Here is a 21,419-nt window from a genome sequence, read left to right as displayed (position 1 = left end):
TTACTTAAATAAAACATTTTTCCTTTTTGATAGTTTTTCAAACATAAGGTTAAGACGTAATACATATCGTGGTCATACAAGTAAAAGTGACAATTTGCAAAATGAGGAAATTGAGATTATTGACTTTTTGACATCGTAAAAGCATTATGCTTGACTGGTAAAAATGCCAAGTGGATCCGACACTCTAAAAATAATTTAATTTGTAAAATATGAGACTATTCGATAGAAGCTCACAGATTTTTGACAAGTAAAACTTACTAACACACATAGTCACTTTTATTAGTAAATTTAATTCAAAGAAATGACTAAGTAACAGTTAGTCAATTTTACTTGTAGGTGATGTCACCAGTGAATAGTTAGTTAGAGTTAGAAATTAGTAGTTAGTAAGTTAGTATACGTTTTATATTTGACAAATACGGTTGTTTTTTTATGAAAAGTTCATTAATAAAATTTATTCTTTAGATTATTACGTAACACTTCTTAATTATTTGTTCTTCAAAACACATTCAAATAAATCAAAATTTATTTTGTATTTCTGTGTTTATTTAACCTTCATAAATATTAAAAAATGGATTATTGAAATAAAAAATCCCGAAAACATACATAATTTACAATACTACCTCCCTCAATGAACGAAACAAAAATTATTATCTGACAAATTTCATGACAAATTTTACTGGTACAGTTGACTAATTTTTTCAATTTATTTTTTTATATAAAAGGGATAATGTTTTTTGAATATGTTTATACTTTACATTAAAGTTGAAAGTACCGTTCATATAATGTAAAATTACCAACCACCTACTTGAAAAATGTAATCTTCGAGAAGCAATTGAACTCTAGAAAAACACTAAAATGGCTCCCCTGAACATTATTGATTTGGTCACTTGGTCGATTTCTCTTGTATGGCCACGATATACAATTATTTATAAATGAGTTACGCGTATATACAGTATTATTACTAGAGCACAGACAACAATATGTTTATATGTGCCCTATTTCCAGATTTAAAAATAAATCATTAATATACTACAAATATCTAAATCATATGACATTACCAGTAAAACTAGAAATCAATTTATTTACTATTTACAATATATCCACTTAATTTTTAAAATATTTAAAGTACCTAACTGCCTAAACTGCCTGCTTCCCCGTTTTAATTTAAATATACTTTTTAAATTAAATACAATTTTATTTTTATAATAGAGCACACAAAAAAATATGCCCATGTGTGCCCTACTTCCAGATTTAAAAGTAAATAATAAATATACTACAAATTCTAAATCCTAAGTCCCAGTAAAATCCCAATTGAACTAGAAATCAATATGCTTTCGTAGTTTTTCTTAATTTAATTATCTACTTGATTATTTTTTACTCTACATCTATTTTTTATTTTCATCTTACTCATACTTTTTTTTTTAAAGCCCGAATTGAACTTTTCATTTTTATTTTATATATCTCTATTTTTTATATTTGTATATCTACATCTACACCATGGATTTTATAATGTATTCTAGATTTAGTATTCCCACTCACAGGCCATGCCTATGTGGGATTATTTTATTTTAATAAATATAGTGAAATATTTAATAAAAATAAATACCAAATGCAAACAATTTTTTTTATGTATTTATTTAACGAATTATTTTTATCTTTCAGTTGTTGAGGGGCGCCCCCCGAAGCGCTCCGCTGCCTCCGCGCCCGCCGCCGCGCCGCCGCCCACCGGCCCCCTTGTACGGACTATTCTCCTGAAAGGCGGGGGCGACGGAGCGGAGGGAGCCTTATCCGAAGAAGAAGAGGTAAATTATTTTATGTAATAACGGCGAAATTAAGGTTGTTATTTTTCTTTTATAAAAACTTTTTTTTTGTTGTAGTTGATAGATCAATGTAGCATTTTTCATAATTAGCTTTATAGCGTTTAGCTATAAAATTAATTAATGTTATGCAGTTTTCGTGGGGCAAACTTGGCGCTCTTTCTTAACTAGATATTCAGAACACATAAGATCATTTGAAAATAAAAAACAAGATTCTCAATTTGCCAATCACTTCATTGAAAATAATCATAAAATTCATATCTCAAATACACCAATTCCATTACACGTTGTGAAAACCACGGGCGTAAAATTAATATTCTCGAATAATTGGAAATTAATAAATATCTAAACAACCCTAATTTTAAAATAATAAGTGAACAAACCAATCTAATATCTTCACCTCTATTAATCATATTTAAATAAACTGTTATTTTTCACTATGTACCTTTATGTACACGCTTGCATGATGCGTTATTAATATATGAATAATTTTACAATTGCATTTATATTTTTAGAAATTCTTAAAAATATAAGTATGGTATAAAAATACATGTTTATATAAATTTCTTCATAATATTTCAATCATGTACTAAAATTAAAAAGAACACCAATCTATCATAATATTATTGATATAATTTCCACAACAATTATCTTAAGATATAAAACTATAAAGCTTCATTAATTATCTCACAATACATACATGTGTGTCAATAAATACTTACTTTGTTATAATTTTTTCCGAAATTCAAATATAAATACCTAAATTCCCCATTACGTATTTAACACTTAGCCTTGCCCTTAACTATTGGTTTTTCCCACAATTATGAATAATGTACATGCTATAGTTCATTAGATTATTTTTATTTTTTACGTACCTCGAATTATATAACTATATTAGGACATTCAATCCATCTAATCTTCACATTCGTTTGAAAATGCCCTAACAAGGCAAAACAATTGTCACGATTTTTTTGTCTTTATATTTTAAAAATAAAATAAACTGTTTAGTAGACTCAAATCAGCGTTTGATTTCTTATATTATAAAATTAATTGTTTTTTTTTTCTCCTTATATTATAAAATTAACAAACCTTTAACCTCAAATATCTCTAAAGTAGGATAGTAATTTTGACTTAATGCGTGATGTCCAGATGGTTATTAAAATTGATGTAAACATATTAATTTTTATTTTTAGTATTCTTAAGTAATATTCACGCTTCCACTTTCCATTCTGTTGTATCCCAACTCAGCACAGGGCTCTAAGAGTTGGGGACACGTTATTATTATAATTTTTTGTAATTAATGTATCTTTTTATGAATAAATAATAAACTGCCCCCTGAATAATTGATTTTAAAGGACTGCGGTATTTTGACCGCACATAAGTAGCGTAATATATTATACAAATAAAAGACGAGTGATACTTGAATCCACAAATTTGGAATATCCAGTGACCGGTTTCATCGCTTTCGCGACATCTTCGTGACTGGTATCTTTAGAATAGAAGAGAATTCAAAATTAAATGAGAATAAATTAAAATAAAATAAATAAAACAGCTTTGTTTTTAACCACTATTTTTTTTTCACCGACTGGTTTCAAAGCAAACAAGCTTTTTCGTCAAGGTTTACGTAACTAATTAATTCATTCCTATTTTATTTTTATCATGTTCACTAAATACTACACGTGGACCCAATAAATCAAGTCTTTTTTTCCTTGCAAGGGTGGTAATTTGATATCAATATTTTCGAAGCTAGACAGGAGAGGACTAAAAGAAATATTGTTTATTTGGTTATCAATTATTTTTTTCTTATTATGAATCGCTTTTTTAATTTCTAAGGTTTCTAAGTTGTCTAATTTTAATATTTTATTTTCAACATGAAGTACTTTTAATCCAGTCTCTTTATTGAAGTTATGATTATTTTCTATGAGATGATTTGCGAATTCAGAATAATTATTATTATTTAAGGATCTTAAGTGTTCTTTTACTCTAATATTAAAGTTTTTTTTAGTTTTTTCCAATGTAGATTGAATCGCAATTATTACAATTTAATCGGTATATCCCAGATTTATTATATTTATGGACTTTGTCTTTGTGGTTTTTAACAATGTTACTATATTATTAGTTGTGTAGAAAGCCGGTTAAATGTTTGATGGTAGGGAATTAGATAATTATTTTGAAAAAATGTCTTTTATAAAAAGAATCCGCCTCCATTGTTTAGGTGGGTTTGCTGGTATTTACTGTGGGAGTAGAATATAAATATTTATTTATAAGTTTGCGTTTTTGTTTTTGATTTAATATTTTATCAATTAATTTCTCATTATTATCAGCAATCTGTTTTATTGTATTAAGTTTTTTTTAATTAGTATCATCTAGCGGAACGTTAATTAACCTATGTATCATTGAATGGAATGCGGAATGTTTATGGGCAATTGGATGATTTGAAGAATTATGAATGATTGTGTATGTATATGTTGGTTTACGGTAAATATCGAAATCATCTTTTTTATTTTTTATTGTTAAAGTCAAGTCAAGAAAGATAAATTTTTTATCTTTTTCTATTTCTAAAGTAAATTTTATTATATCCCTACAGAGATGAGGTAGATTTTTTTTTCAAATTCAGGATTATGGATATTCGAGCGTTTACAGGGCTTATGACCTGTCATTGGCTGGGTTAAGTGGCCACTTTAAGTACTACAACATTCCCCATTCCGCTTATTAGCGAATATCCACACAGATAACATTTTTGATTTTTGTATATATCTTACTAAACGAGAAACCATTCACAAGCGAGTTGGAGCGCCATCTATGTATTGATATTGAAGTTAAGTATTTTAATTAGCAGATTACTTTATTTTATGTAGTTAAGACTCTTCGGAGTTAAATTAAGTACTAGTAATCGCCTGCAGATGACTCTGCAATTTATTTTTACTTATATTTGACCAGATCTTATTACACAACATTATTTTGGTACGTGTATTTGTACACAAATCTGGATTTCTCCCAAGGGGGAGTAGGTATATATTTTTTATTTCATCTCTGTAGGGATATAAATAAAAAATATATACCTACTCCCCCTTGGGAGAAATCCAGATTTGTGTACAAATACACGTACCAAAATAATGTTGTGTAAATTTTATTTCTTTACGTAATGAATTTAGGAAATTAAGAAATGTCTGAAGTACTCGATCCGACCCTGAATAAACAAAAAACATCATCCACATAACGACGCCATAATTTGATACGTTTGATAAGTGGTGATGTGCTTAAAAATATTTCATTCTCCAGTTCATTCATAAATATGTGAGAATAAATTAAATTAAATTATTTTTGTCTCCAGGGTCATTAACAAAGTGTTTCGGGTTAACTAATGAGTTAATATAATGATATTTCTAATGAGAATAATACCCGTATGCAGAGACAAACCTTAAGGTGAGGAAAGTACATTCTATTGTCTTCACCTTCGGGTTATTCTCTGCATTTGAAATTAGAATGTACTTTCCTCACCTTACGTTTTGTCTCTGCATACGGGTATAATTATTGGATACATATTATTTTTTATTGTCCCATCCTTCGTGTGTTTGATTTCTGTCAATTATGATTTCTGAATAATAAAGGGTAAAAAGTCATTAGTAAAATTATTACAATTGGTATAGTAATGGGGAATACACGTGTGTTAGCTGTTCATTAAATAATTCTACGTCGGAATTAAATTATTACTCGTCTTTTGTCTCTATAATAAATTACAATGAACTTCCATCAAGAATTTTCACTCACAAACTTTAATGTTTTAGGTAGCGTAATAATTAGGTTTTTACTTTAAATCTAGAATGAATGATTGTACGAAATATATACTGTTTCCTTCTCTGGAATGTTCTCCATCATTGTTGTAATGTGTTGATTTTAATGACTCCACAGGGGGTGAAATCCAGTCTTTTGTCTACAAATATTTGGACAAACTATTGTAATAAAACCAACTGGTCCAAGAAGAAGTTTCAATTTTGGAAAATTGTTTTCAGGCATTGACTAGTGTGTGAAATAATCTAATCGGGTGAATATCTTAACAATGATAAAGGTTTTAGCCTGTAACTTCACTTAAATCAACAGATGGAAGAATTTAAGAAATATGGATGTTCAAACATGGGCAAAATGGTGAATTTTACACAGTGTGTAAAGTGGCCGCTTTAACCAGCCCATGACAAGTCATAAGCCCTGTAAATGCCTAGACTTCCATATTCCCTTCTCTAAAATGTTGCGGACTCACGGATCAGAGGTCCGAGGCTCGAACCCCACTCTATCCCAACTTGATTTTAATTTTCTAACAGTGAGTTATTTACAACGCGTTAAAAATGGCCATCAAAATTTAAATATTTGGGTAAATTATAAAAACGCAAATATTTCTTTCTTAAAAAAATTTTTTTTTAAAGAAATAAATGCTTTTTTTTCAGAATGCCCACGGTATATACAGTAGCTAGCACTGAAACTTTCCAGACTGAAAATATCAGTTTTTCTTAATATTTTTTTTGCACACTATTTAATAACACTATTTAAAGATGGTATATAAAAAAAGTACCTATTTAGTGAAAAAAAAATTTTCCATAATTTTATAGTTAATTTGTAGATTTTCGATTTTTTCGCACAAAAATTAAAAATGCTTGTATAATTTAAAAAACCACATATTTTTTAAAAATAAAATTACATAGGCACATGACACTAACAATTATCAAAAACCAAAAAATTCAGTGCTTTTTTGTTCCTCCTTTTTTTTATTACTGCTTCAATACGTTTTGGCATGGATTTCACCAAATTTTGTATGTAGTCTTGGGAAAAAATTTCAAACCACACTTTGTCGATGATGTTTTTAAGGTTTTCCTTTGAAGAAGGCTTCAGTTTATTTACTTCGATTGCCATTTTACGCCACAAGTTCTCGATAGGGTTCAGGTCAGGACTATTTCCGGGCCAATCCAGTGTTGGAATTCCATGAATTTTCATATATTCTTTGACCTAAAAATGATTTTACTAGTGTTATATTTTTAAAATATTTTTAAAAATATTATAAATCACGGTGTCAGAAAAAAATAATACTTACAGTTTTTGCTCGGTGACACGGTGCAGAGTCATCTTGAAAAATGCACTCAGAAATATAGGAATAGTGCATTTCAATTGACGGGAATAAATCCTCTTCCAAATATTTTTTGTAAACTTCTGCATTCACAGTTCCTTTTATGAATGCTAATTGCCCCACTCCATAAAAGGAGAAACATCCCCAGACCATTTGTCCAGCAGGATGCTTCACTGTTGGTCTAAGACACTCATCGCTTAACGTTCTCCAGATCTTCGTCTCACATACTGAATCCCATCCCAACCAAATAAATTAAATTTACTCTCATCGGAGAAAATAACCCGTCGCCAATCGATTTCAGTCCATGTTTTATATTTTTTAGCCCATTCTAAGCGGGCTATGCTCATTTTTTCGGTCAGTAGTGGCTTTTTTGCAGGCCTCCTGGCAAAAAAGCCGCTTTCCCGAAGTTTTCCACGTACGGTGTGAACACCCACTTCAGAACCACCAGCCTTTATGAACTCTGTCCTTATATCCAGGGCACTTTTGAATCGATTCTGCAAACAGATTCGCTTCAGCAGTCCATCCTAAGCATGTGTAGATTTTTTTTATGCCCAGTATCTTTTTTTCGCTCTAGACTTGCAGAACCTTTAAATTTTTTTATACAATCTAACCCTGCAGTAGCTCAGAAACTAACTTTTTGCGTTGCCAAAGTTAACATTGTATTTTTTTGTACAACGCTTAATTGCTTAAGTTTAGCCATAATTCACAAAAATATTAATACTTGATGTCAACATGTTGAAAGTCACAATAAAACTGGTCTCATTATTTGAGTAAGAAAACAAATAAAGGGTGGGGGTAATTAGTTCTTAGAACTAATTTATACCTGCACTAGCCCTTTCTAATAGGTGGAAAGATTTCTGTGCTTGGTACTGTATAATATGTAAAAAAATACTCTCTTAGATATAAGTAGTGAATATACGTAAAATAGTATAAGTAGTGCAGTTTAAATATTATAAATTAGGCAATAAGTGTGCAATAGTGATAAGTAATGTTAGAATAAGTATAGATGTAAATATTGTGTTGGACTATGTTAATCATGGAACTAAATATTTTTTTTTTTTAAATGTAAATGTGTTGAAATTGCAGGATCTGCAGATGGAGTGTACCATCTGCCTCGGCACCTTCGAGTCGAGCAGTTTCCCCCGCCTGTGCACGTGCCACCACCGCTCCTGCTGCCACTGTCTCCAGCGATACCTGACTATCGAGATCCAAGAGTCCAGGGTAGCCATCGCCTGTCCAGAATGCTCCGAACCTATGCACCCCAACGGTAAATCGTCCCTCTCATCAATACGTATTTATTTATAGATATATTATGTTAGAAAAAAATTGACGTGATAGAAAAGAAGATAGAAAATTTATACAAGAGAGGAAGCGAAATTAGACTCGGTGAGAATGGAAGCAAGAGAGAGATGGTTATAGTTGAATTTGATTCAGTGATCACATGAAAGAAGTTGAGGTGGTAAAAAAAATTAAGCAGTTATTTTACAACAGTTATTCTTTCAAAACAGTTGAAACGACTTTACACAAACAGGAACTGTTTCTGTAAAGAAAAATTCCATCAATATTATTAGTTCACAAATTTAACTTAGTTCTTTTTATTTTTCAAGAAAATAAATACTAGCCTTCTTATAATTTATCCAAATATTTCAATTTTGATGACCATTTTCAATGAGTTGTAAATGACTCACTGTTAGAAAATAAAAATCAAGTTGGGGTAGAGTGGCGTTCGAACCTCGGACCTCTGATCCGTGAGTCCGCAACACTAGCCACGGGACCACAACCCGATTCTGTTATATGGTTTATGATGATTTGTCGGCCTCATGGTGTAGTGGTCAGCGCGTTTTCCTACCATGCGAGAGGTCTCGGGTTCGATTCCCGACACGGTTGACATGGAATATTGGGCAAGGGCAAGAAGACATATTAGCATATTTAAAAAAATATTTATAACGAAGAAATTTTTTTAAAAGAAAATATTAAATAAAACAAATGGTTGTGTACTTCTGCAGGGGAGAAACGATGGGGGTGCCGCCGCGCGGTTGACTTTATATCAGACTCCCCCCTCCCCCCTTCTCATTTCTCCTCTGCAGAAGTAAGCAAGCGTTTGTTTTTTTTAAATATTTTATTGCTGTAAATTTTATTTGTTCTAAAAAATTATTTTAATGTGCCAATATGTCTTCTTGCTCATACTGATCATCGTGGTTTCGGATGTGACAGGGTTTAAAGAACACCCTGTGTATAGGAAAATTATAGTATTAACTTCGATTTTAATATATCTGTCAAATGATTAGTTTTTTGAAGTGCATTTGGGAATGTTGATGAAGATAGTTGATTTGCAGCAATAATTCACATAAACATTTTACAAAGCTGTTTTAGACGCCCATTCTTGTATCAGATATTTTTTATATGTAAAAATAAAAAATCCAATTAAAAATAGTAGCAATGAACAAGACGCGCGAAAATTAAGAGATTTCAATACAAAATGGCCGGAAGCTACGAGTATTGCATTTTGACTTAAAAACGTGATGGAGTTTGGAGGTTTGAATTTTGATGGTTAATAAACTAAAACTATTTTATGCTTTTTCGAGGTCACCGAAGATGTAAAATAGTTCAAACATTCAAATGGTATTCAAATCTCATTTTTGACAAAATTGGGAGTTACGAGTTTTATAGTCTTGGGTGACGATATACTCAATTAACTGTTTTTTAGGCTATGCCATCGGATGTAATAACTGTGGAATTCAACTTCCGAAAGTACTTTTAGGTGCTTATACCTGATAGGGAACGACGGCTGCTCGATAGCCCCCTACCTCATGGAGAAGGAGACATTGTGTGGTACACCGATGGCTCCACAAGCAGGGAAGGAATACACGGAGTTAGACCCGCTAAAAGGTTTCCTATTAGCCTAGGGCTCTATCCCATTGTTTTCCAAATGAAACTCTTTGCCATGCCTGTGCATATAAAAATTAACACAAACTATAGAAGAACAAAATAATTTATATTCTTTCAGATAGTCAAGCAGCTCTAGAAGCCCTGAGCTCGGTGGATATCAATTCTTAATTAACCTTGCATTTTCTTCGATGGGCCGTGGTCACACCTTTCCCTCACTTACATGCTTAATAATAATTTATTTTCAGATATTAAACGCATTCTCGATAATGTGGCTCTCTACGAGAAGTATGAAGATTTTATGGTGCGTAGGGTGCTGGCTTCAGATCCTGACACTCGTTGGTGCCCAGCGCCTGATTGCAAGTAAGTTGAAAATTCAAATAAGAAATTAAGTGTTTTTTTTTTCGATAATAGATTTAATTTCGTGGGGTAATTACTACAACCAGGTAACTTCAAATTCAGAATTTTTTAATTAACCACTAAAAACACTTATTTGTATCCTCCTCCGTGAATGCTACAAATAGACAAGTGGTGCATTCAAATCATGATGTTAATACGATGAGCATAATTTTTTTATTTTAGAATATATTTCAAAACAATATAGGTAATACAGGTGTTATGCAAAACTATCGGAGCCATGTAGGAAAAATACCAAAAATAGATTTTTATGTAAACTGAAACTAAATACATCCAATTTTGTGATAAAAATCCGTTGATTATATGAATCACATTCAAGAGGGTTTTTGATATAAATGCCAAAGGTGTTGTTACACCTACATACAATAATATATTTATGTAATGCTTTATATCACAAAAGAAGCTGCATTCTCGGGGGCGTTATACACTGGTACCTGAGGATGTTGTAGCGCTCGCCCCATACTAATAGTCTGATACTTTAAGGATCTGAGCTTAGAGGAGATTTAACAACATGAGAACATAACTTCTACTTAGTAGCTAGGCATTCAAATACCTGGCCTTGGAGGGTAAGAACTCATTTGCGGGGAACTGTCGCAAAAGATCTACACAGGTCGCAGTTTATATAGTACTGACCCCCATTTTTTATAATAAGAATGGGTGTTGGCTCCCAGGGGGCCCTGAAAACACCAGAAGGCCTAGAGCAACATCACAACTCTTTTTCTGATAGTTTGCCAAATGAGATCAACAAAAATGGCTCCCCGAATCACTTGAAAAGAACTGGAACGACATAAGGTAAGCAGTTCTGAGAGCTGTTGATTCAAGTGTTGGAAATAGACAGAGACAATCCAGGAACCCCTGGTTTGATTATGAGTGTGAAAGAAAGGTAGCTAGCAAAAATACACTCAGAAAACAGTACATAGAATGACTATCAAGAATAAATAGACAGGCAAGAAGAAAAATAAATAGACTGCTAAACGAAGGAAAACAAAATGCTTGAATAGTGTGCTGCTAAAAATGGAACAAGACTTCGTTTATCAGTGTTCAAATAATGTAACATCCACAAAAAAAACAAAATTACAATTTACAAAACAATTTTACGAACTGTATTGGCACATGGGTGTGAGGTGTTAACACTGACAGAAGATGGCTCAAATGCTAGACACTTTTGAACGGAAAGAACTCCGAAGAATCTGCGGACCAGTGAGAGAGGATAATCGGTGACGCATTAGGTACAACGAAGAACTGTACAACATATAACCGGCCTCTAGCGTCTCGTCACTTGCTTAGATCAAGATGGGCCGGACATGTCCAGCGAATTCCTGATTCACGCGTCCCTAAAAGATTAATGAGCGGACACCCAAGTGGAAGGAGATTAGTGTGAAGACCCAGGCTGAAATGGAGGATGAAGTGAGAAAGGATGCGGCGCAGTTTCTCCAGGCGGCTGAGGACAGACAGAGTTGATGGCGAAAGTTGCAGGAGACCAAAGCTTGACATGGGCTGTAGCGCAGTCGAAGAGAGAAGAAGAAAGTTGGCTCGCGGTGTAAAAGCATGAGGAATTGCATTAGTCACTTATCTTTTTACTGTTGATAAGTGAAATATTATATTTTAATTGATTAATTGAACTTGATTTGAACACTTAACCGTAGATACATACTTTCCTTTCAAGTGCACCTATTCAATTATGTAATTACAGATATAAATAGTATATTTAATATGATGTATTTCTTAATTCATTGATCGCTAGATTATCACACATTAAGTCAATGTCAATACAATCATCACTATCTTATCATGTAACAACCATCGTCAATAAAAAATAGCTTTTCCATTTTATTGAATTGCGATCAAACGGTTTTGTCCATCGTGCGGTTTAGTGTTATTGCATTTTTTGATTTAGACTTTTACTATCATAAGAATGATTTAAAATTTTTATTTAATTGGCGACAGGCGCCGTGGCGCAGTTGGTACGACGGCCAGCTGTGAAACTGACGTCGCAGGTTCAATTCCCGCCAGTTGCAAGAAAAGAAATCCAAGAAAGATTTTTTCTCAATTGGTCTGGGTGTTGTGGTGTATTTTTCATTACCTCCTTCCACATCCCCTCCATCTCACCCGCTGACAAGCCTCTAAATAGTTTCTTAGCGGGTTATTCTTTTAAAAATATATATATATAATTTTGGAGAAATTTATTATCTTCATGGTGAAGTCATATTTAATAGTTTTTCTATGAGAGTTGCAGTATTGGATCATGCTTATAATGTACAACATAATATGTGGATTTTTTTTCCTTGGCTTCATAAACACAGTTTGATAAAAAAAATGCACATAATTTGAAACCAATTGAAAACTAGTATCGATAAAAAAATCATTTGTATGCGCATATTACTAGTACTATTTTCGTATCTTTTTTTATTTTTACGCATTTGTTTTAATGATTAAATTATATAAATAGCACCTTTTATTTTATTTGTTGGTTGGAAGAAATTGCTATTTGCGGCTAATGTACACAAGTTATTATTTTTTTTTTTTACCATTTCATCATACTTTCCTTATCTATTTAAATTGATCATCCATAGGGCACTGCATTAGAACTCTAAACACAGCGTATCAGTGATCATTTCGTCGTGATCAAGTATCAAATGATATGTTTTTGTGCTCACCGATTTCTGACAAAGTGTCAAAAAAATATTTTAAATCACTCTCATGTAAAGTTGAAGAAAATCACGCCCGCCGATTTATGATCATGACAATTCGTGACCTACGTTGTGAGACTATATAAATATTACAACGAAAAACCACATGTTTAAAAAAAAAATCACATCGACCTTACCAGGAATTAAACTCGGGGCCTTGGGCACAGAAGACAAACACACTAACCAATAAATCATGAGACAGATTTATTACCGCTCAATTTTAAAAAAATAATTTTACTTGAGACAATAAATTGAGTCAAAAACACACATCGAGGCTCCTGGTTCTATTTCACACACAGAACTGTATTACCTAACTAGACACAAAAACTGTTTACCTTGTAATATAAATTATTGTAATGGTTTCTTTCCATTAATCTTATTTATCTTCATCGATTCCATTATTATTACATTTTTTTGCATATTTTGCTTACGGTAAACCAGTTTTTTGTATTGCAAAACTGGCTGAATGCAAATTGGAATTAAAATGTTAAAATATAAAAAAATTTATCTGTTTGATAAGAAAGTTAATATACTTTCACTATCAAAGATGCATACATTTTGTAACGTAACACTTGTAAGATATGGTGATATAATATTTTATTGTTTTATTTTTATAGAATATCTTTCGTTAATCTAGGATATCTACTGTTAACGATATGTATTAAATTATCTTTTTATATATATTTTTGTTTAAAATATATATAGAGTGGTATAATTATTTTTATTTATTTTTTATTTGTTCATTTAACAGGCGCCCTTAGTTGGTTAGACAGCTAACTGTGAAATAGGCGTCGCGGGTTCGATTCTCGCCAGTTGCAAGAAAAAATTCCAGGAAAGATTTTTTTCCTCAACCGGTCTCGATGTTGTGGTGTATTTTTCATTACCTTCTTCCATTTCCACTCTATCCCACCACTGACAAGACTCTAAATAGAGGCTTAGGGGGATATTACTTTAAGAATGAAAAAAAACCTGTCTATGTATTTTAAATTACATAATTTAATTTAAATCGTAAATTAATAATTTGAATTTGGTAATATATAAGTTAAGAGCACCTATTTAACACGTTGATCGCCGTGTGTAGGAGATTTTTGGGGAGATGAGGGTGTCAGCCACCGGTGGCCGACACGGCCCAATTTGAATACCACGGTGTCGGCCACCGATGGCCGACACCCTCATCTCCTCAAAAATCTCCACGAAAATACCTGAAAACAAATTAAATAATTGTTTTTCGATCTAATATTAATTTAAAAACGTAAAAACATTTTTTGAACATATGTATAACGAAAATTCTATTGGCGATCAATGTGCTAAATATTAAAATAAAAATAATGAAACCAAAATGTGCGTCATTTGTGACGCTTGGGTACAATTTGGGCATAATTAGTATAAAAAAAACAGGAAAAAAATGTATTTTTGTGTTCAAATAATTATTAAGAAGTTCGTCATGTACCCCAGTGTCGAGTTATTTGAGGAATTTGGGGTTTTAGATCATTATCATAGTCAATCAGATCATAGTCAATTGTATATTTATAGAATTATATGATATTTAAAGGTATTTTTTTCTGCTATATCCCAAAAAGGGACCCTCCCACACCACCGGGATCAAACTAGAGGATGGGTCATGGGGTCTATCACAAACTCTGACTTTGGGCACAGAAATGTTAGGTTTTTTGATACCCAGAATAGTCAATGTATTACCGGAACATTGTAAAATCATGACCCCAGGCCCGGTGATAGGATTCTCGGGCCCCTGGGCAGCAAGGGGTACGGCTCCTCCCCCTAATTTGCTCTATTTATAGAATTTTTTTTAATGATTTTTTATTTGTTATTGTTATTATTAATTTTAAGCGAGCAGCTTAAAGCTGATATGCTTAAATGATGAAGCTCTTGCGGCAGCTTATTCCAACCATCAACAACCCTATTGCTCAGGAAATGCTTCCGTGGATGTAGATTGAATCTCGTTTTCTCCAGCCTAAGACTGTGGCCTTAATTTGTTAAATGATTTTTTTTGTCTATTGTATTATTGCCGCTATGATTTTTGAAAATGTTGAATTTTTAAAATTATTTTGCGTGTGACGTCTCAAACTTTCTTCCCCTTCTCAATGAGTTCTGCTAATTTGTCAGTTGACTTACTGTAAACCAGAAACCTGTCACAACTCTCTTATGATTGGTCGATTCGGAAGAACTAATGATGTCATGCAAAGTAGTTAGTTTGTTTTCAAATCATTCATTTTCAAGAAACTTCGCCCCGCAATTTAATGCTCTAATTTTTACCGTGCGTAAGAATAAATTTTTAATATTCAATTTCCCGCGCAACTGAGCTTCCTCATTTACGCACAAATAAGCTGTCGTAGCTCTAGTAGAGCAAGAAAAGAAAACCGCGGATGATTTAAAATATAAAATATAATATTCTAAAAAGATTCTAGGGCCCGGTTGTTTCTATTTTTATTATTATTGTAGCAATATGTGTTTAAATTTAATTAATAAAAATAAAAAACACACTGTTTTCTTAGGCATTTGAATTGAATCAAACTATATTTTCAAACTGTAATAAAAAATATGTGTATTAAACAACAAATAAATAAATGATTTAAACATTTTTCAACCTTCTAGTTTTGCCGTGATTGCCCACGGGTGCGCATCGTGCCCCGAGCTCTGGTGTCGGGCCCCCGGCTGCGGCAGGGCCTTCTGCTACCACTGCAAGGCGGCCTGGCATCCCGACCTCACGTGCGACACGGCCAGGCGCATGCGCGCCCCCCTGCCTCCCCTGCCCGCCCCCCAGCAGTCGCACCAGGATGCGCACCACACAGGTCAGCCGGGTGATTACGATTTGTAATCTACGACCTAAGCTGAATCTCAAATCTGCTTGGCTCCGGTGTATTCTAGTTTTTTTTATTTTCATACTTGTTTATTTTTTGCCTAGTTTATTATGTACAAGGCTTATATATACCGCAAAAGGATTCCTTCTAACTATAGTGTGAGGATCTAATGGGATAATCAAAGAACGTAGATTGTGGTTTCACTGCTATGCAGATGATTCACAGATTTATTTTTATTGTAAACCAGACGAGAGGAGTGTGCTTGTTAATTTAATTGATAGATGCATTGAGAAAATAGGAAACCGGATGGCTGAAAATAAACTAACATTAAACCCATCTAAAAAAGAACAACTTTCTGTGGCTTCAGCCAGATGACAGAATTTAATTCAGGATACGGCACCACCCGATGTAAGGAGTACCGCCTTACCCACCGTCAAACTACTGGGAGCCTTCCTTAATTCTGACCCCTCTCTTGACGCTCAAATTAGTAGAACGATAAGTTCATGCTTCTATCAGCTGAAACAAATTAAATGCATACGTTAAAGTTTGCCGGTTGATGCCACCCGTCAATTAATAAATGCTTTGTAGTGTCTAGTCAATTATTGTATTGGTATCTACGCAAGTCTACCAATGAATAAAATGACTCGCCTGCAGTCTGTATGAAATGCTGCAGCGAGACAAATTTTCGGAATAAGTTCAGTCATTTCGGGAATTACACTGGCTACGTTTTCCACAGAGGGTGTGATACAAACTCTGTTGGCTTATGTATAAGTCCACAAATCTGCTCCGGAGTATCTAAGGGAATTATACATTCCAGATGAACTAAGTGACAGACGTCTTACGCCTATCAGCTACATCTACGGCGAGAGGAATAGTTATTATACCTATACGCAAACAGCACACTAAATTTGGTGAACGCGCATTTGCGGTCGCAGGCTATGGCATGGAATGCTGAAAGCGAAGTGGTGTTTTGGAAAAAACCCCAAACCCACTTGTTCTCCAAATCATTTGAATAAAGCCGTAGCATGTGATGACATAGTAAATTATTCTACTTAAATTACAAATTTTAACTAATGCATACTTGTACTCGTAAAACCTACCTTTGCAGTTTTTCAGTGCAAACTACTCGTAATTCAGGGACATTATGCTGAAATTAAAGTCTTGGCTTGTTTGAATTATAAATAATATGATCTTGTTACTATTCTCCAGGTCTTGTGAAGCCGTGTCCTCGCTGCTCTGTGCTAATAGTAAAGATAGAAGATGGATCCTGTAATCACATGGTCTGCTGTGTTTGTGGTTCGGAGTTCTGTTGGCTCTGCATGAAGGAAATCTCTGATCTCCACTACCTAAGGTTAACCATTTCTTTAAATCTACAATTGAACTTTTGCCAATTATTGCCCAGAGTCGCTTACCGGGTGAAAGGTAGGCGTTCGATTGATAGGTTGCTGGTTCGTGGATATTACGAGTTGTAAATATGCTGCTGAACTCAAATACAAATTGAATACAAGCACTCACCTTATATTGGGGTTCTCCAAACCTTATTTTTCTAATTTATTCTCGCGCCAGGCTCTATGGGATGTTTATTTTGATGACACGGGTTTTTATACTTGAGTAATAAACAATTATTTCACAGTGCAAGGTTCCAAATTGCTTATTGCAATAACTTTAATATTTTATAAGGGATTGCGTGGCGATCACAGCCAAAATCACATGCTTTCACATAAACAGTTTATACTTTATTACCATAGAAAAGAAAGGTTGCTTACTGACAATGAGAATTATAATATTCTTATTAGAGCTCATTAGGAATTTTTTAATTAAATATAGTAATAAATATTATAATTATATTACTGAAACACGTTGATAAATGATTCTTTTTACGTTTTTGGACCATTTTATTAAAATACCATTTAAAAAGAGTCTCTAGTTTTTGTTTTTGTGTGCACTATTTTAAGGTTTAAAAAAAATAACTGGTTTTGAATGTTTTTAGCCCGTCCGGCTGCACCTTCTGGGGCAAGGCGCCCTGGTCGCGCAAGAAAAAGCTGCTCTGGCAGCTGGGCACGTTGGCCGGCGCGCCGCTGGGCATCGCCCTGCTGGCCGGAGTAGCCGCGCCCGCGCTGCTGTTGGGGCTGCCTGTGTGGGCCGGGCGACGCGCGCGCTCGCGCTGCCGGCGCCTGCCGCCCGCGCGCCGCCGCGCGCTCGTAGCCGCCGCTGTGGCCGCTGCCGTAAGTACTAAAGATAATCAGATCGCGCCACCGGCGTATAGTACAAGCCTTCGCAGCGTGGTGCTTACCCCAATCTATTGAGAAGGATTTGACAGAATTTTTGTTTTGCTGATTGTTGTGTTCGCTTCGTAGTGCCTGTTTGAAATTCTGAATAAATTTGAAAATCCACATTGAAGGTAAGAAACCACATTTAAGGTCATGCGTCCATCTTTGACGAACCGGTTCATCACTAATCAATAATGGGACGCCTACTTTCTTTATCTTTGATGAACCAGTTCCTCACTAATCAATAATGGACGCCCACTTCGTTTGTTGTCGTGTACATTATCACGCCCTTCGATAAACTATCTTACCCATCTCCTAACCATTGAATCACTCACATGTTCTCCATACACCTCACAAATCTGTTGGTCAATATTGACTGGTTTAATCTCTACGCATTAACGAAATGAATTACTGACCTTATCTTACAAGCGTAGAATTTTCAATTTTTTTTGGCATTTTAAACAAGCGCCACAAAGCGTACACAACATTCACCTTATACTCAAAATGGCGTCGACTCCTCCTCAGTAGGTCAGAGTAAGCACCACGCCTATGCGAAACTGTGGTCGCAGCGCTACAATGGCAATAAATACAAGCGGAACTTTCGTTCAGGATGTACCTCGTACCATCAAATATGGTTGTACAGTATCTCTGTTTAACCTTAAAGAAACGTTTTCTTTTTCTCCTAAATTGGTTAACGCCATTGTATTATAATTTTACAGTATGAAATGGTGGAATCATGGCATGAATTTGCTTTTTAGTTTCAAAGCACTAAACTCGAATTGCTATGTTTATTTTATTTAACTTTTTGTACATAATGTTATTTGTACATTGGCGGGCTTATTGCCAAATGGCAATTTCTTCCAACCAACCAATAAAATAAAAGTTTTATTTTTATAATTAAGTTACAGAACATATTTCATAGAAAAATAACAATTAAAGGCTAAAGATATATAAAAATCGAAATAAACCGATTATTAAATTAATCAAAACTATTACTCAATGGGAAAAAGGAAAAAAGAGGAAAGGAGGAGAGATTAAGGAAGAGAAAGGAGATGTTTCTTCAGACGTGATTTAAACAGAGATAATGTAGTAACATCTTTGATGGTGGATGGGAGATGATTCCACAGTCGAGCCGCATGGACACTATATGAGTCAGAGAAGAAAGAGAAATTGTGGATGGGTATTAAGAGAGTGCCTTGAGTGCCTACGTTGGTAGTAGGTACATATTTTACATATTTTATTTTACCAAATAACGGCTTCCCCAATCGAAAACCTCACCGCACGCCCCTGAGAGATAGATAACGCGAAAGAGGGAGAATACAGCTGTTTACAGTATATATTTTTTTGTGTGTGCAAAGGGATTAAGGGCATATGGAAAATATGTACATATTTTTTTCAACAGTTTCAATAACTTAGTTTTTGGTACAAATATTTGTTTAATTCATCTTTATTTTATTTTACATTATTCATATATGTATGCATGTTTAATTTATATTTTATGAATACATCTGAAAACTTTTACTATAAATATCTATATATCTTTAAATATTTTCTTGAAATTTAGCTAGGAATCTAACCATTATTTTTCGCCTGACATCTGTTGACCAAAATCGTTATTTTCTTGTACTTTTGCTGTGAACTTTCATTGACTTTAATAAGGTACATTTTGAGATGTCACTGCAACAACAATTTTGCAGCCACAAAATCTTAGAAATATTCACATTTATGGACATATTCAAACATCAAATACTCGTCTTTAAATATTTCTCAGTGAACTTATTGGTAGAAATAGATTTTACATATAAAACAAATTGTGAGAAAATCCTTTGAACTTTTTACCAGAAATGTCCTCAGAGTGTTTTTTCTAAGATGTACATTATAGATGCAATTTATTTTTGCCGAAATAATGAATTTTGGTTTTCAAAATGCAATCGGTGCCTTTCAATAAGGTGTTTTTTTTTTATTTTGCGAAATAATATAATATCAAATTATTTAACAACCATAGAATTAAGAATAGTCCAGAAGGAGCGTAGAATCATATTTGAATACATCGGACTGTGTCCAATATTCCCCCACTATGCCTTACTTTCGCCGCGCGCATTCGTGATGTCGCTGCGTAATGTTGCTTGATGGGAAAAAAAAATCATAACACAAATGTAAGGTAAAAAAAATCAATCTGTTAATTTCTCTAAAATTTTATTGTGCACGCGGAAACATTGATCGACATAACTGAGTAGATAAGTAAGGGGTCATTTAATAAGAGTAATTGAATTAATGAACTTAATAATAAAACGGATATTTTTATATCATGTTAAATAATATTTGATGTTTTAAAGATAATGTCGGTCAAATGTCCCCCACGGCGTTGTTTAATTCGAGGTCTAATTTTCATTAGATGAGCAAAGTAGGGTAAAAAAAATTACTGCCCTGGCAACACTAACGAAATTTCTATTTTGTTTCTTCGACAATCTTACAGATGGAAAAATAATTTAGTTTTTAAGTAATGCATTTGCTACTTAAACATTCGTTTGCTAATTACACATGAAATGTAATACCATCCTGTTTCTTTAAGATCCTAGCAGTATTTCTACACTTTAAAAGGACACAACACGGCATAGTTGAATTCAAATCAGGAGTTGCGTACTGAGCGACGTCTACATAGGAACTAATGGGTCAAAACGTAAACCTACTCATTTATGAGTAGTTTAGTCGTCTTCTGTTTGATGTGCGTATGCAGTTTCTGGACTATTCTATGGTAGCAACATTCATATTTATTTTTTTCCCTCAATATTTCCTTTAATGTTTGTGAACCTCAATCATTAAGTAAATTGATGTGGTGAAATAATTTTACTCGGTTTTATTTGTATAATTATTTTATTTTTAAAAAATGATAGAATTTGCAAACAAAACAGTAATAATGTGTTGTACTGAATCAAATAAAACTTTAATTGTTACATTAACATTTTAAGCTGATTAAAAAAAAAAACTATTATGTATCTCACCAAATAACATATTTTATCGTATACAATACTTAAAGGCTCAATAGGGAAATATCGCATATTACAAATACCGAAAAAAATATATCAAATCGATTTAGAAAAATTAATTGTATTTCGAAAATCAATATAGACAATGTGGAGAAATGTTTTCATGCATAATTTTAAAAATAAATTTTTGAGAAATATGTCCCTACCAAAACCCGACTTTTTGGACTTCATTGTTGTGACGTCAAGGTTCGTGACAACAAGAAATTGCAAATTGTAATGAGGTGCCGATCTGAGTTTACAAAGCTCTGATTTTTTACATGCAATTTTAACCATATGTGTGATACTTTTTTTATGTTGTCGGTGAAAACACCAAGTAGGTACATTGACACTGTCATAAACGTAATCTGATCACGATGC

At 33.4% G+C, this 21,419-nt stretch overlaps 1 protein-coding gene across 1 annotated transcript in view; it reads left to right on the top strand.

Moving 5' to 3' along the window:
• LOC148275512 (E3 ubiquitin-protein ligase RNF19A-like) overlaps nucleotides 1-21,419 on the top strand; it is a 192,353-nt gene that overhangs the window by 99,319 nt on the left and 71,615 nt on the right. Inside the window, exons 4-9 of the mRNA XM_088235585.1 lie at nucleotides 1,663-1,802; nucleotides 8,020-8,200; nucleotides 10,068-10,182; nucleotides 15,540-15,736; nucleotides 16,955-17,096; nucleotides 17,736-17,970. Of these exons, the coding sequence (XP_088091711.1) occupies nucleotides 1,663-1,802; nucleotides 8,020-8,200; nucleotides 10,068-10,182; nucleotides 15,540-15,736; nucleotides 16,955-17,096; nucleotides 17,736-17,970 (1,010 nt within the window). The remainder of the gene's footprint in view (nucleotides 1-1,662; nucleotides 1,803-8,019; nucleotides 8,201-10,067; nucleotides 10,183-15,539; nucleotides 15,737-16,954; nucleotides 17,097-17,735; nucleotides 17,971-21,419) is intronic.

The sequence above is a fragment of the Micrasema longulum genome, unplaced genomic scaffold (assembly GCF_059751315.1).
Source record: "Micrasema longulum isolate JH-2025_06_02 unplaced genomic scaffold, ASM5975131v1 h1tg001408l, whole genome shotgun sequence".
Lineage (NCBI taxonomy): Eukaryota > Metazoa > Arthropoda > Insecta > Trichoptera > Brachycentridae > Micrasema > Micrasema longulum.
Note: the sequence above shows the minus strand (reverse complement) of the source record. Positions and strands in the feature narration are given on the sequence as shown.